The 13,573-nt window shown below is 38.9% G+C and overlaps 1 protein-coding gene across 1 annotated transcript in view; it reads right to left on the reverse strand.

Moving 5' to 3' along the window:
- OGA (O-GlcNAcase) overlaps nt 1–10,052 on the reverse strand; it is a 38,799-nt gene extending 28,747 nt beyond the window's left edge. Inside the window, exons 1-3 of the mRNA XM_032225714.1 lie at nt 9,564–10,052; nt 4,015–4,066; nt 1,657–1,754 (exon numbers count right to left, since the gene is read on the reverse strand). Of these exons, the coding sequence (XP_032081605.1) occupies nt 1,657–1,754; nt 4,015–4,066; nt 9,564–9,789 (376 nt within the window). The 5' untranslated portion in view covers nt 9,790–10,052. The remainder of the gene's footprint in view (nt 1–1,656; nt 1,755–4,014; nt 4,067–9,563) is intronic.
- Nucleotides 10,053–13,573: the final 3,521 nt, after the last annotated feature.

The raw sequence follows: 13,573 nt of genomic DNA on the forward strand, positions 1-13,573 counted from the left end.
TTACTTAAGTTTTGACATGCAAGCCCAAAAGGTTTGCCATCACTGTATTAATGGAATGGTGGAGTGTTTGCAGCCATTTAACCCAGGTAGTGTATTAACAGACTGCCTCATGCAGCAACCTTTCACAGTTATTCTGATGCTAAAAAAATAACTTTATGACCAATACCTGCATTTATAATCTTTGCAGCACTTTTACTCATGTGACTGCCACTTGTCAGTATGTTCTGTCCTGTACATGAATCCCCCCTCCCTTTTAAAACAGCAGATAGATTGGAGAGGAAGGGATTGCAATAAGCAGGCACACATTGGGGAACACACATCAAAATGAACGCAATGGTCCCAATAGCCCTGAGCACACTTAGAGCCATAAGCCCACTACATATACAGCCCAATGTATTTCCCTTTGTGTACCGGCTTATTCTATTGTAATCTCTTCCTCTCCAATCTCTCTGCTTGGGTGGTGGTGTTCATGGGTCAGGCACAGTAAAGATTACAAGGGTGATCATTCCAAAGAGCAGGAATGTAGAGAAATAAGAAGCTGAAGTAAAATTGTTAAGAGGCAAACAAAAGCGTGAAAACTGATTACTATAGTCTTGTCAGTTACAGATAGCAGCTGTGAGCTGGGGAAAACATTCTAAAGAGAGAGGGGAAATACTGTAGGAAACGGTCACATGATTTCCTACTTAACTGTTTCACTTAAAGACAGAGCTGTGGGTCCCAACTATGATTACTAAACAAATACTATCTGTAAACCTTTATTTTTCCCTGATCGGTTCTTTTGGTAAGTTGTACGCCGAGATGCCCAGCTATATGTTTGTATGACAGAACATGTCAGAGTACATTTGTGTAGTTTTGGTTGATTGCAGACGCACATAAATTTATATTCAAATTAGGCACGGATTATAGCATGCGTATTTTGGAAACACATTAAGAAGATGTGTTATATTAATGTTACATCTGCTTTGGGCTTTCAGAGCCAGAAAAGATGTCAGCTAGAAGCACAGGCTCCACAGCATTGTGCTCTTCGCCTTTTTCCATTTGAAAGACATTACAAAGTTGACATGGTTACATATGGTTTTTCTTTCCTGGTATTATAGCAACACATCTGTTGATATATAATACAAAAAACCCTGTAAACCTGACAAGTGCCAGAATGAGAACTGAACAAAGGGATGGGAGAATGAATAATGAAATACAGGTAAGTCTCAGCTTACAATCAATTCTTCAGTGACCAAAGTTATGCTGATGCTGAAGTGGTACTTACAACTGATCCTTGATGTTTCAGCCATTGCAGCTAGCATCCTAGCAGTCATGCAACTGCATTTTTAACATTCCCCGCTGCTTTCCCACAAGCAGGGTCAGCTTAAAACAGCATGCAGGAAATTGGAAATTGTGGTCACATGAGGCCATTTGAAAACATGCATACTTTTCATTTAAAATGGCAACTGGGACTGCCAGAATTGCCATCCTTAAGCTGCACAGTTACATGACATCACATTTTGCGATCCCATTGGTCAGTATTGATAATCCCAGTGAAAATTGTTATTGAATGTTGAGGACTACCTATAAATAATGTTCATTTATGCTAAGATAACACTGTTCTTTCATTATCACTTCTTACTGAATAACTTTTAAAAATACAAAGAGGTTAATTACCAGCTTCCTCTACGGAATACATTTCTCGCCAAAACATACGGTGCTTGTAGTCATCTTTTGGAGCATATAGGTAAGTATTTAGTCCCCATTTCTGAAGTCTATAAGGTTAAAAGATTTTATAAAAAGTATAAAGATGAGAATGGAACTGCTCTTCAACTATGTTGTAATTACCAGTTGTAATACTATTTATACAATACTATACAATGGATATAAAAGTAAACACACCCTTGTTAATACCAGATTTTTGAGATTTAAAAAAATTACATCGATAAATTACTTCAGAATTTTTTCCACCTTTAATAAAACATATAAATCGAACAATTCAATTGAAAATCAAACTGAAATCTTTTAGAGGAAAAAATAAAAATCTTACAATGTGTTGCATCCAACTACCATATTTTTTGCACTATGACGCACTCCCCCCCCTCCCAAAAAAGTGAGTGGAAATGTCTGTGCATCTAATATAGTGAATATTATGCCAAGGGGAGGGAGATTGGTGCAGCAGCGGTATTTGTTGCCACTGCCTGTCACCACTGCTGCTATTTGCCACCACCGGGGAACACTGGAGTTTTTGCTACCAAGCAGCTGATTGGCGGTTGGATCATCGCCGCCGATGATCCCCGCTGCCTAGAACAACTGATCAACAATATACTGGGAGGCTGATCCAACCGCCAATCAGCTCCTCAGCAGTGAAGGCTCCAGCGTTCCCCAATAGAGGCAGCGTACACGGAGGAGGCAGGCTGTTTGCTGCAAAGTGTTTGCTAGCCAGATGAATTCCGGATGGATGCTGGGAGGCAGAGGCAGCTTTTTTTTCTTGTTTTCCTCCTCCAAAGCTAATGTGCTTCTTATGGCCCGGGGTGTTTTATAGTGTGAAAAATACGGTAATACTTCATTGAAGCACCTTTTTATTTTATGACAGCCTTCAGTTTTTTGGGGTAGGAACCTATCTTGCCTTAGGAATCTTTGTCTACTCTTCCTTGCACAAATTCTCCAAATCTGTCAGATTATGAGTGCATTTCCTGTGCACAGCCCTCTTCAGGTCACGGCATAGAAAGGTCAAATCATTACTATTTTTCAAAGGAAAAAAATAATTGTTTCCCAAATTGTTTCAAGGCCAGGAGCTGAATAAACATTGTGGAAACAGATTTCATAGTATCATAGATGCAACAGAAAAAAAACCCTATATCAACAAAATGTAATATAGAATACTAAGATACTAAAAATACTAAGAAAAAATCAGAAAGTTCCAGTAGATTGCTTGATATAATGTCCCAGACTATTCATAACTTTAAAAACCAACAACCAGCTCTTTGAAATAGGATGAAAATTTCAGTAAAGGAACCCTCACTGAATATTACGGTACAGTGACTTATTTAAAAGCTAGAACAATGTGATTAATAGCAGTCAAGAATATGTAGACAGTTTATAAATTGGAGCTGAATAAATCATTCTGGACAATAGATATCACTTCAGATTACTGATATTATTCGTATTTCATATTATTGAGTCATTCCAATCTGGCAGCATTACCAACCCACATACTTAATATTGCAAAGAGAGAACTCTGTTCCTAACAGACATTTCTATAACCAATTTAGCATACTGATGATTTGCATTATTACCAATTTAGCATTATGATCTGATCTTATCTTGATTAAGCTTATTATGGTAAAGTCTTGAGTTGCCAAAAATAAGAATCGTAGCTGAATTAAATTTTATTTCAGCAGAATACTCCCAAGAAGGGTATTTATTGTGGTTGGAGGCAATGAAAAAATATGTATCACATTAGTGAAGGATGGGACATCCTTTAAGCGGTTTACAGAGTCACCATATTGCCCCCACAGTCTGGGTCCTCATTTTACCCACCTCGGAAGGATGGAAGGCTGAGTCAACCTTGAGCCGGTGAGATTAGAACCGCTGAACTGCAGATAGCAGTCAGCTGAAGTGGCCTGCAGTACTGCACTCTAACCACTGCGCCACCTCGGCTCTATGTCCCTAACATCAACAGCATTGCCCCAATTTCTCCATATCACTTGAAACCAATGTAATCCATTGGAATGTGAAATACAATTTTGAAGCATAAGGTACACTATTGCTTGAACTTTATTTGCTTGAACCTGCTTTTAAAAAAAAAAATAAGGGAAGAAAAAGTAAAAGCAGTTTTATGCTTTTAAACCACAAGTAATAGATTTATTAATCATAAAGTGACATCCATTTATAAATCTTTTACAAATTAGCAAAGACAAGAATTACAGAATTTTGTTTATTATTTGATTCTCTAAATCTATGATTTAATTGCATTTTTGGACAAAATAATTACATAGCATAAAACTGCAGAACAAGCACGATGTCATATACCTTCTAAAAAGCTCCTTTCTCTGTTCCATAACCCAAGGTCTTCCATAAAAACCTGTAAGAAATATTGAAGGTATAAATTTAGGTATTACAATGATTTTGAAATAATCAACCTCCACAACAGAAAGCTTTGAGCAAATGCTTGTTTTCATAATATTCATATGAAATAGAATTTATAATCTTGCTTTGCCTAGCTAATTTCTGCACCTGTGAGAAATAGTTGAAACATATTTTATATAAACAGTTGTAACAGCAGATGGGAGTGTACTACTTTGAAGAACAATACTGGAATTTAGGAATTTTCCTGGATTAAATGCTACTTAAAATGGTTTAGATTATACTAGCAGCCAAAAATTATTTGCCCTTCTTATAACTCTATGCTAAACAAGTACTTTATTTGAAGATGTTTGATCTTAACCTCAGTTACCCAAGCATATCTGGCAAGAACATTTTAATATGCTGTATGACCGCAAAACTTCTCTTAATTTGATCAGGGCCACATAATTGTTTTTTTTACTGTGTCATGTGAATTATTTGTCAAAAGTGTAATTATTACTGAAGTTTTTTTGAACTGTTATTTGAAACACTGCTTCATCCATATTACTTACCAATAGTTTAAGATTCATGAGAGTATTCCTTCTCACAAACCCATACTATAAAGTACTTAAGATGGGTGAGATAAATATTTTCTGTAGCAATAGCACCCTGTTTTAGTAATGTATTAAACTAAAATCTAAAAGATTCTATCATTTTATTTTTTGAAAAAAGGTAAATGATTCATCTGTATTTGGGTGTTTTATTAGATTGCCGAATTGTCACTTTTTAGTTTTTTTATTTATTAGATTTTTATCCTCCCTTTATTACCATATAAGTAACTCAAAGCAGCATAGATAATGCTCCTTGCTCCTCCTATTTCCCCCGCAACAACTCTATGAGATGAGTTGGGCTGAGAATGTGTGACTGGCCCATAGTCACCCAGCTTTTTTTGATTACTGTATTTTTCAGCGTATAAGAGGCACCTTTTTTCCTCAAAAAGGAGGCTGAAAATCTGGGTGCGTCTTATACATTGAATACAGCATTTTTTTTGCCTCCCAAAGCCCTGCCCCTTCACAAAAATGGCTCTGCATACCTTTATGGAGGCTTTCAGACAGCTTCTGGGGGCTGGGGAGGGCAGAAATGAGCAAACAAATGTGCCTTTTTTGTCATCGTCCCCCCCAGACCCCAGCAGCACTCTATAAGCCTCCATAAGGCTATGCATGCAATTTTTTTTGACAAAAAACGGGCCCATTTTCATGAAAAATGGGCCGTTTTTTGCTCATCCCCCCGAGCACCCAACAAGCTCCCCCCCAAGGCTATTCATGCCTTTTATTTGAAAAAAGGGGCCCATTTTCGTGAAAAACAGGCCGTTTTGGGTTTCAGAGTGCAAAAAGATTTTTTTTTTCCTTTTGGAAAGCTCTTTAACTGATTGATGAGAATTACATTGATCAAGTGCTGTGCGAGCAGAAACAAGTCTTAGGTGCTGCAGGTTGTCAGCAATTTCCTTTTCCAGCACATGGATAAATACACCTGGAAACATCTACTTACCTACTCTCTCTCTCTCCCTACCTACCTACTGTATTTCTCTCTCTTTCTCTCCCTCTCTATCTACCTACCTACATTTTTTTTTAATTTGCCTCTTTAAAACCTTGGTGTGTATTATACTCTGATGGGTCTTATACTCCAAAAAACACAGTAATTTTATCTTAGGCAGATAAAGGCAAATTGAAGATGCTTATCATTTTAAAATAAATAAATAAACAATAACACTCAAGAAATTATGGGAAGATTCATTTAAAAAGGTTAAGTTTTGCCCTAAGCAGTTTAGAGCTCTATAAATGAATTGAGCTCAAAGGCAACCTTGATTAAGGCTAATTCAAAACTGTTATTACACATCCTGTAAAACACATATCAGTCAACAATATAACTGCCATATTTTGTATTACCTGTACAGTACTTTTTAAACACTTCAGGGAAGCCCTATATAACAAAAATAAACACTTAAGGTATATTAAGGAATATACAGCTGCCACCTGATCTTCCAACAGTAGCCTGAGCCAACATTATTGCAAAATTGCACATACACTTCAGGAATACACTAATAGTAAGGTTTAATAATTTAAAAGGCACTGGAGAATTAATCTATATAAATTATTATGATTACATAAGAACATCCTCCAACCTTTCCTGTATAAAAATTATTCACTAGGATTTGTCCCAATGAATAAAAATTAATAAGGTTTTGAAACAATGTCTATCTGAAAACCTGTTCTAATGACATTGGCATTAGTTACCATAGCCACATCTTCTACCACAGACCTCCATGTGGCTACTAGGCTAGAAAGAATGAATCAAAATGTTAACATTGTTACAAGTCTTGATGTAACTCTCAGAGATTACCTCTCTTGTTCTGATCTTGTTTTGATACTAAGTTGTCCAGCAAACATCCATTAAAAATGGAAGCCTCTAGCATTGTCAGGGTCCTCTAAGGTGAAAGTGGAAGAGTATCTTCTCCATGATTCCAAAACCACAGATTATGCTTCTCCGGGTATGTATTTTGTCCTGACTGGATCCATTAGACCAGTGGTCCCCAACCTTTTTATCGCCACGGACCAGTCAGCCTTTGATAATTTTACCGTGGCCCGCTGAGTGCGCACAGGGGTGGGGGGGGGGCGTTGTTTTAAATCCACCTTCCCAATTCAACACCTGAATCATATCCCACCTTCCATTTTGTATGTAGATTTTAAGGAATAAACAGCTGAATTAATCAAGGTCAAAGATAAAAAGAGCAAGGGCAAAATTAAATAAGCCAGAGGATAGCAATGTAAAAAGAATACAGTATTAAGGAGAGAAAGGAGAAGAAAAAACCTCGCTTCTGCTGAGGTCAGGGAAATGTTTGATACTGATCTGGCTGGGTAAGAGTCCAAGAGTCCATATCGCCAATAACTACGCGTGGGGGGAAAGGAAATGTGTTTTGTGAGGAAGAGAAAGAGCGCGCTTCACCGATGCCCATTGGCGAAATTTTGCAAGAGACTTCAGGCACCGAGCCCCCACCCCTGGCTGCGGCAACTGGAGCGGGCGGGAGGCAGGGAAGGGGTGGGCAAGACCGCCGCTTTTCCACGGTGCGCTGCAATAGCGGCAGCGGCTGTCTGAATCTGGCGACTGCCCCTCACCACCTCAGGCGGCGCACCCCCCATCTCCCCTCAAAAGACCCCCCCCCGCCCTCGGCTGCCCGACGTTCTCTCTCTCTCTCTCTACTTCTCCCGCCGTTCCTTCTCACAAGCCAAGGCCGGGCGGGGAAGCGCCGTCTCCGTCCCGGGCGCGCCGCCCCTCCCTGGGCAACTCGGAGACGACTGAGCCGAGGAGGACAGCGAGAAAAAGAATAGAGCGGCCAGCAACGACCGGCGGGGAAGCCACCAGGGCCTCCAAGGGCTCCGCTTCCAGCGCATGGTCCGCCCCCTCCTCGCCTCGCTTCCAGGCGAGCCAACTGAGGCGAGAAAAGAGAAAGAGGCGGAGGCGTTCACTGAGGGGACGGCTGACTCGGGGAGGGGGCGGAGGTGGTGTAGTAGCGGGGGATTCTTCCTCCTCGCCTCACTTGCTCCTGTGCTTCCGCGCAGCTCCCCCCCTCCGGCGATGGCTAATCTCAAAAATGTGAATATTCAAAATAGAATCACAATCACCATAAGGTGCTCAATCCAAATAGCTAGAGACAACTCCATCTCCCAAAACTGGGAGGAGCAGCTATTTATATATACATCACTTCACCAACAAAAAAAATGTGTTTTTATTATTTACCATCTTTTTTTAATGGCCATTGTAAATCTATTCTGTATTTTTTCTTCATTCTGTTCATAAAATCCTAGCATAATTCAGAATAAATGCTACTTGTATTACAGAAATATTATATTAAAATAGATTGAAATCTTTTAAGTTCCTATAGTTATAAGCACAAACATTTCAACAATTGCTAGCATGGGAGGCTGTTATGTTTCTTTCAGGTTGTCAAAACCATATATCTTGTCATTTTTATCAAAAGTTTCTTATTCTAAAAAAAAGCAAGGGGAGGGATTAAATCTATGCATTGTATTCCAGTTTACCTATGCTTTAGCACATTTGCAATTGAATAAACACATACTATATTAAAGTTTCAATTGTTAATAGTATTTTCAATATGGTTTGAAATATACTGGGATTGGTGTAATATTAACTGCACATCTGGAAATATCTGCTAATCATCCAAATTCTATTATTCCTGAATATTGCACAAAGCTATTAACCTAGATGCATCTTCCTCCATATTAACCATATTACAATAATTGAACACAAGCTTATTTTTCATCTTTATATAGCACTGCTTTTCTCTGTTTTGATATAAATATTCTGCTATAGCGCAAACCAATAAAACAAACTGTAACTGCAACCAATATGGTTACTATGTGGGTAGAAAGAAAACCAATCCAAGATTTGAATGATATCCTTAGCTAAATGTTTTAGACTCACTCTAGAATAGAAAATAGTACAGTATCTACCCAAAAATATTTCCTAAATCTGCAGTAGTCTATTTTTGTAAGCAAGAGTAATTCTAGTAATTATATCACATGGACCTTTAATATTAAAATACCAATTATGTATTTCACATATCCAATGAAAGCACCTTGAGATTATCATTTTAAAAATAAAGTCATTGCTTTCAATGTACAGAAAAAACAAATACCAAAGATAACAAAATATGAATACAACATACATATTAGAATTCAAATAAGAAAATCTTAGTATTTTTAGCAATTGGTTAAAACAAACACAAAGATTATTCATCACTTTTGCTTAAGAAAAAGTCTGAGAGAATGAGCAGTTATTATCTAAGATTTTATATCAGGTCTCACAGGCCATCATGGGAGAGCACAAATCTACCTGCATCAACCATGTTTATTAGATGTAGTTAACACTATAGCCTAGTGGGAACAATCTGCTAAATATTCCCAGAAAGTTTGCAGCTCAAATAATCTTCAGAGGACGCACCTACCTCTATATTATTTTGCGTTTTCATCCATGCACCCAACATTAACTTTGGAAACTAACCTAGAAGTTTAATATGATCACTAACATAACTGATCTATATTGCTGTAACCTTTTTTCTAAAAAAACAAAAAAAAACAAAAAACGAAACCCCAGCTTGTACACAAAAAGCGCTTCGCAAGCAATTCAATCTGTGACTCTTCTTTTAAAGGCTTCATTTCACGCCCGATGGCATGTCAATCATCGGGCTTCGGCCAAGTTCACAGAAAGCAATCAATTGAAACTGTGGGGCGGGGGGAGAGAAAGGAGCCAAGTTAAAACCTCCTCCTCCGCCGCCAGTTTTTACTGCTAGGGCGGAGTCAGGCGCTGCTACACAAAGAGCTGAAGAGTAAGGAAGGCGGGGGAAGCAACGCTTTGTTCGAATGGCGGCTCCTCTTTTTCAGCGCCCTTTCTGGTGACCAGCCCCGGGTCCCTCCCGGGTCCGACCTCTCTGCCATTACCTTCCACAACGCCGCAGAGGAACCGCCGGGCTCCCGCATTGCCCACAGCCCCGGAGCCACTCTCGGGAACCGCTTCTGGGCCCGAGGGGTCCGGTCTTGTCGGGGGCGATTCACTTCGGGGCGAGGAAACGGTCGTAGAAGTAGGAAGGGAGGTGCCCGGAGGTTCCCCCCGCGTCTCGGCCACCATCCCAGCCAGGTCCACTCCGGGGCTCCCGTCCGCCGCCATCGCCCTTCCCTGCACTCTAACCAGGGTAGGCTGCGCTTGCGCGGAGAAAACCAGCCCCAACTGGTCTAAGCCGGAACCAACCGCTCCGCAACCTCGATTTCCAACCGGGGCCGCGGTTGCTGAGCACGTGCAGCTCCACCTCTCTTCCTTCCGCGCGCCAGCCAGAGACACGGAGGGCGAACGAAGCACTCACGCACAACACTGGCTTCAAGAGAACGAACGGACTGTTGGAAGGGTGGGGGCAGAACTGACGGGAAAACCTTACAGCGCAGGCGTGAGGGGTTCGCAGGCTACTAACTGCGCATGCTTAACAGGGTCAGAGGCGCAGGGACGCGCCTGTACGCACGCGCGAAAAATGAAGCTTCGCTGTACTGCGCATATGACAGGCGTTGGCTTCGCAGCGAGGCGTTACAGCGCATGCGTGGTTAGCGGACAGACTCCGGGGGCGGAACGGCGCAAGTGAGAAGGAAAATAAACAAAGTCGCCGGCATTAAAGCGCAAGCGCAGAATTTAAAGCGCGAAAGGGAGTGTAATTTTGTTTAGGCTAATAATGTGCAAGGGGGCGGAGTCCTGTGCAGGCCGAAAAGTTCAGCGCTGTCGTTCCGCGTTACTTTGGTTTCCTTGCGGTTGAGGAGGAGGCGTTACTTACAGTACATACTTTGTGTCTGGTTGCTGAGCAACATTGACGGCGCCTAAGGAAAATATTGCATTCTTTCGACCGTTTAACCCACAAGATTAAAAAAAATGAAATAACTCAGCAATACGTACTAGAAATGTTGTGTTTTACCTGTAAACCAGAAAGCTTTCCGGTTGCCGTGTTTTAAGCCTTTAAAAAATCCTGTCCCAAAGCCTGGAAAGGGGCGTTAATTTGTTTCGCTTATTCAATTATATCCCTGTTTCAAATTTTCGGCGAAAGGCTTTCCTCTCCATTATAAATGGGCTGTCCAAATATATTATCTTTTATTCCTGTCGAAGCCGGAAAAATGTAAGCTTTCCGAGTCCGACTCTAGCTCGACCGTTAAAAAATCAGGATGTTTCTGGCATTTTCGCAATGGCCTTCTGTCATGTTTTTCTCTGCCGACTACGCACACAAACCCCCGAGTTTCCTTGCGCGAGAGAAAGGGCAATGCTGATAAAAACTATAGTGCTTTGGGTGGATTAGGAGGAACGAGGAGAGAATCGAGGATTTAATTAGTAACAACCATACCAATCTAGTTAATTCAATTCTAATTTGATGATCCTTGGATATGTGGATTGGAAAGTATGTTGGATATTTTCGCCAACTCGAGTTATTTATAAAAACAATAGTGAGATACAAATAAATAGCGAGAATGGTAAAATAGCCTTGATACTGTTTATAGTATGTAGATATATAGTAATTTTATAGAGTTACCAAGGTTCAATGGTGCAGGGATACAAATGCTTTTAAGTAAAATAAATATTGTCCAATATTAAGTACTGATGATATATTACAATTGAGGGGGGGGGGAGAAATCAATCCTTGGAAAAACTGCTTGGAAGATTGGTAATCTGGAGGTAATATGCCATTGCCTTAATTTAGAAAGAAATCCTCCAAGATTGGCTGCTATTTTCTTGCAAATTACTTACATTGAGTGAGTGGCTTTGGACTCCTGGGTCTCCATGTTCCCCACCTAAATTCAACTCTTTTGTGAATTTTGTGCAACTCTTTGACTTTTCAAGGTTGAGAATTCAGAACAGGTTTAAAAAAAAATGGAATCTAGTAAGCATTTTTTCCAACTAATACATTTTATTAAAAGGCATAAACTTTTGTGAGCTGTAGTTCACTTCAGCAGTTGCAGAGTGCATCCTATATAATTTATATAAAATTTAGCTGGAAAAGTTGATTTTTTTCCTTCTAGACTATAGTCTAGACTGGCACTTATTTTCCAGTTCTGAAAAGGAAAATAGAAATAGTCTATCTTCTCCTAGATCCCTAGGATTGCAGTCGAATAACTCCAGAGTACAGATTTATGTGTTGTAGTTTTGAAAATAGAAGTGACTTGTTAATTCTTAGATCAACAGAAATTTTACCAGCTTGTGACAGCGTAGCTATTTCGTTTTTGCATTCTTTGATTTTGATATTATACTACCAAGAACTTGCATCTTATTTGTTTTTGGATACTTATTAGAGAATTCTTCAGATTGCCATGAAGCTGCTTGGATATCTTACCTTGAGTCCGTCTAATCTACTTCATAGTGCTGTAAAAGTAAAATGTATTTGCAGCATGAGAAATTTAATCATATCATGTATTCTGTCCTGAGTTTCTAGAGGATTGTCAGAGTATAAATTAAAAAAAAACATTCAAATTCAGAAATTGTTTAGAGGTACTTCAAAAGGCAACAGAACATAGTAAGTTTTAGCAATTTGATTAGATAAAACCCAACACTACCAACATATTTCACAAAAATGTACTGTAAATATACTTTTAAAGGAAATAAAATAGATCATAGTTTATTAGAGGAAAAGAATCATGAAACTTAAGCATCTGCATGATTTATGCATTTGGGATTTAATGCATAGGAAGTAAAATAATGAAATATTGAATTGTAATATGAAATAAAATTTCACATCTTTTAATGAGCCCTGGCAAAAAGGAAAAAAGAAGTTGTGGTTGCATACTTTCCACATGTTTGTTATAGAGATCATATGTATATTTTCATAAGTTGACATAGGATGTTTACCTAGAAAAATGTAGATGCTGTATTGAGATGTTTTGAAACTAAATATTTACTCTTTCTGCAGAAAAATTGTGAGATTGATTATACCTGAACTGATAATGTCTAAAAGTACAAAATGAATCTGTGTTTCATCATATATTAGATACGTTCTAATTATGGTTGTGATAGCAGTATTCCAATAAAAAATATAGTTAGAACCTATTAGCTTCTAATTTGGGGAACCAGAAGTTTCACTTGTCAAAAGAATCAGAATCTAATATTAAAACAGTTACGTACTCCCTGCCGAAGGGCAAAGAGAACTATAAATACAACCAAAAGGTTTTTAAAACAAGTTTAGATAGAATCTGTAAAACTGATTATAATGCATTGTGCTATACTTTTAAAAGCAGGTTTTAGGTGGAATTTTTGTTAGAAAATCTCACGACCTTATAGTGAAACATGGAGATGAACCAAGGCAGAAGAGATACGAAAGAGAAAATAGGGAAGAGTACAGTATATATTCCCTTTGAAGGACATATATCTCAAAAACTCATTGTGAAAAGAATATAGCAAAGCAAACAATAGCAGAGGCTATGGTGTTTGTGCATAGCCATTACGTGTGCATTTATTGTTATATCTGATTGTTATTTTACAAAATATATACAGATGAAAATGCAAAGCTGATAGCAGAGCTTGTGCAGTGGAATTAGGCTGCTTGGTCCCACTACTGATTGTAATGACAGACAGGTAGAAGGAAGCAGCTAGTATGTGAGTAAAGAGCAGTCAACAGAATTATCAGTCTCCAACTTCCAGAACTGAATATAGTCCCACACATGTATTTACCATCTACTCAAAAGCATACTGTAATTGCAATTATCAGTAAATAATATGGAGACATATTGAACCAAATTGAATTTTGCAAACTAATCCCTCCCGCTGTATTGAGCTATCAATCCTATCATCCCTGTCTAATTAATGGATTGCTGATTGGCAATGATAAGAATTCAGAAGGAATTTTGTAGGTTTGCAGAGTCAATTTATGAACCAAATCAGGTCAATATGATGGGAAAATAGCAAATGTATTGCCAGATGAGAAGGGCACACG

Source organism: Thamnophis elegans, chromosome 10 (genome assembly GCF_009769535.1).
Source record: "Thamnophis elegans isolate rThaEle1 chromosome 10, rThaEle1.pri, whole genome shotgun sequence".
NCBI lineage: Eukaryota > Metazoa > Chordata > Lepidosauria > Squamata > Colubridae > Thamnophis > Thamnophis elegans.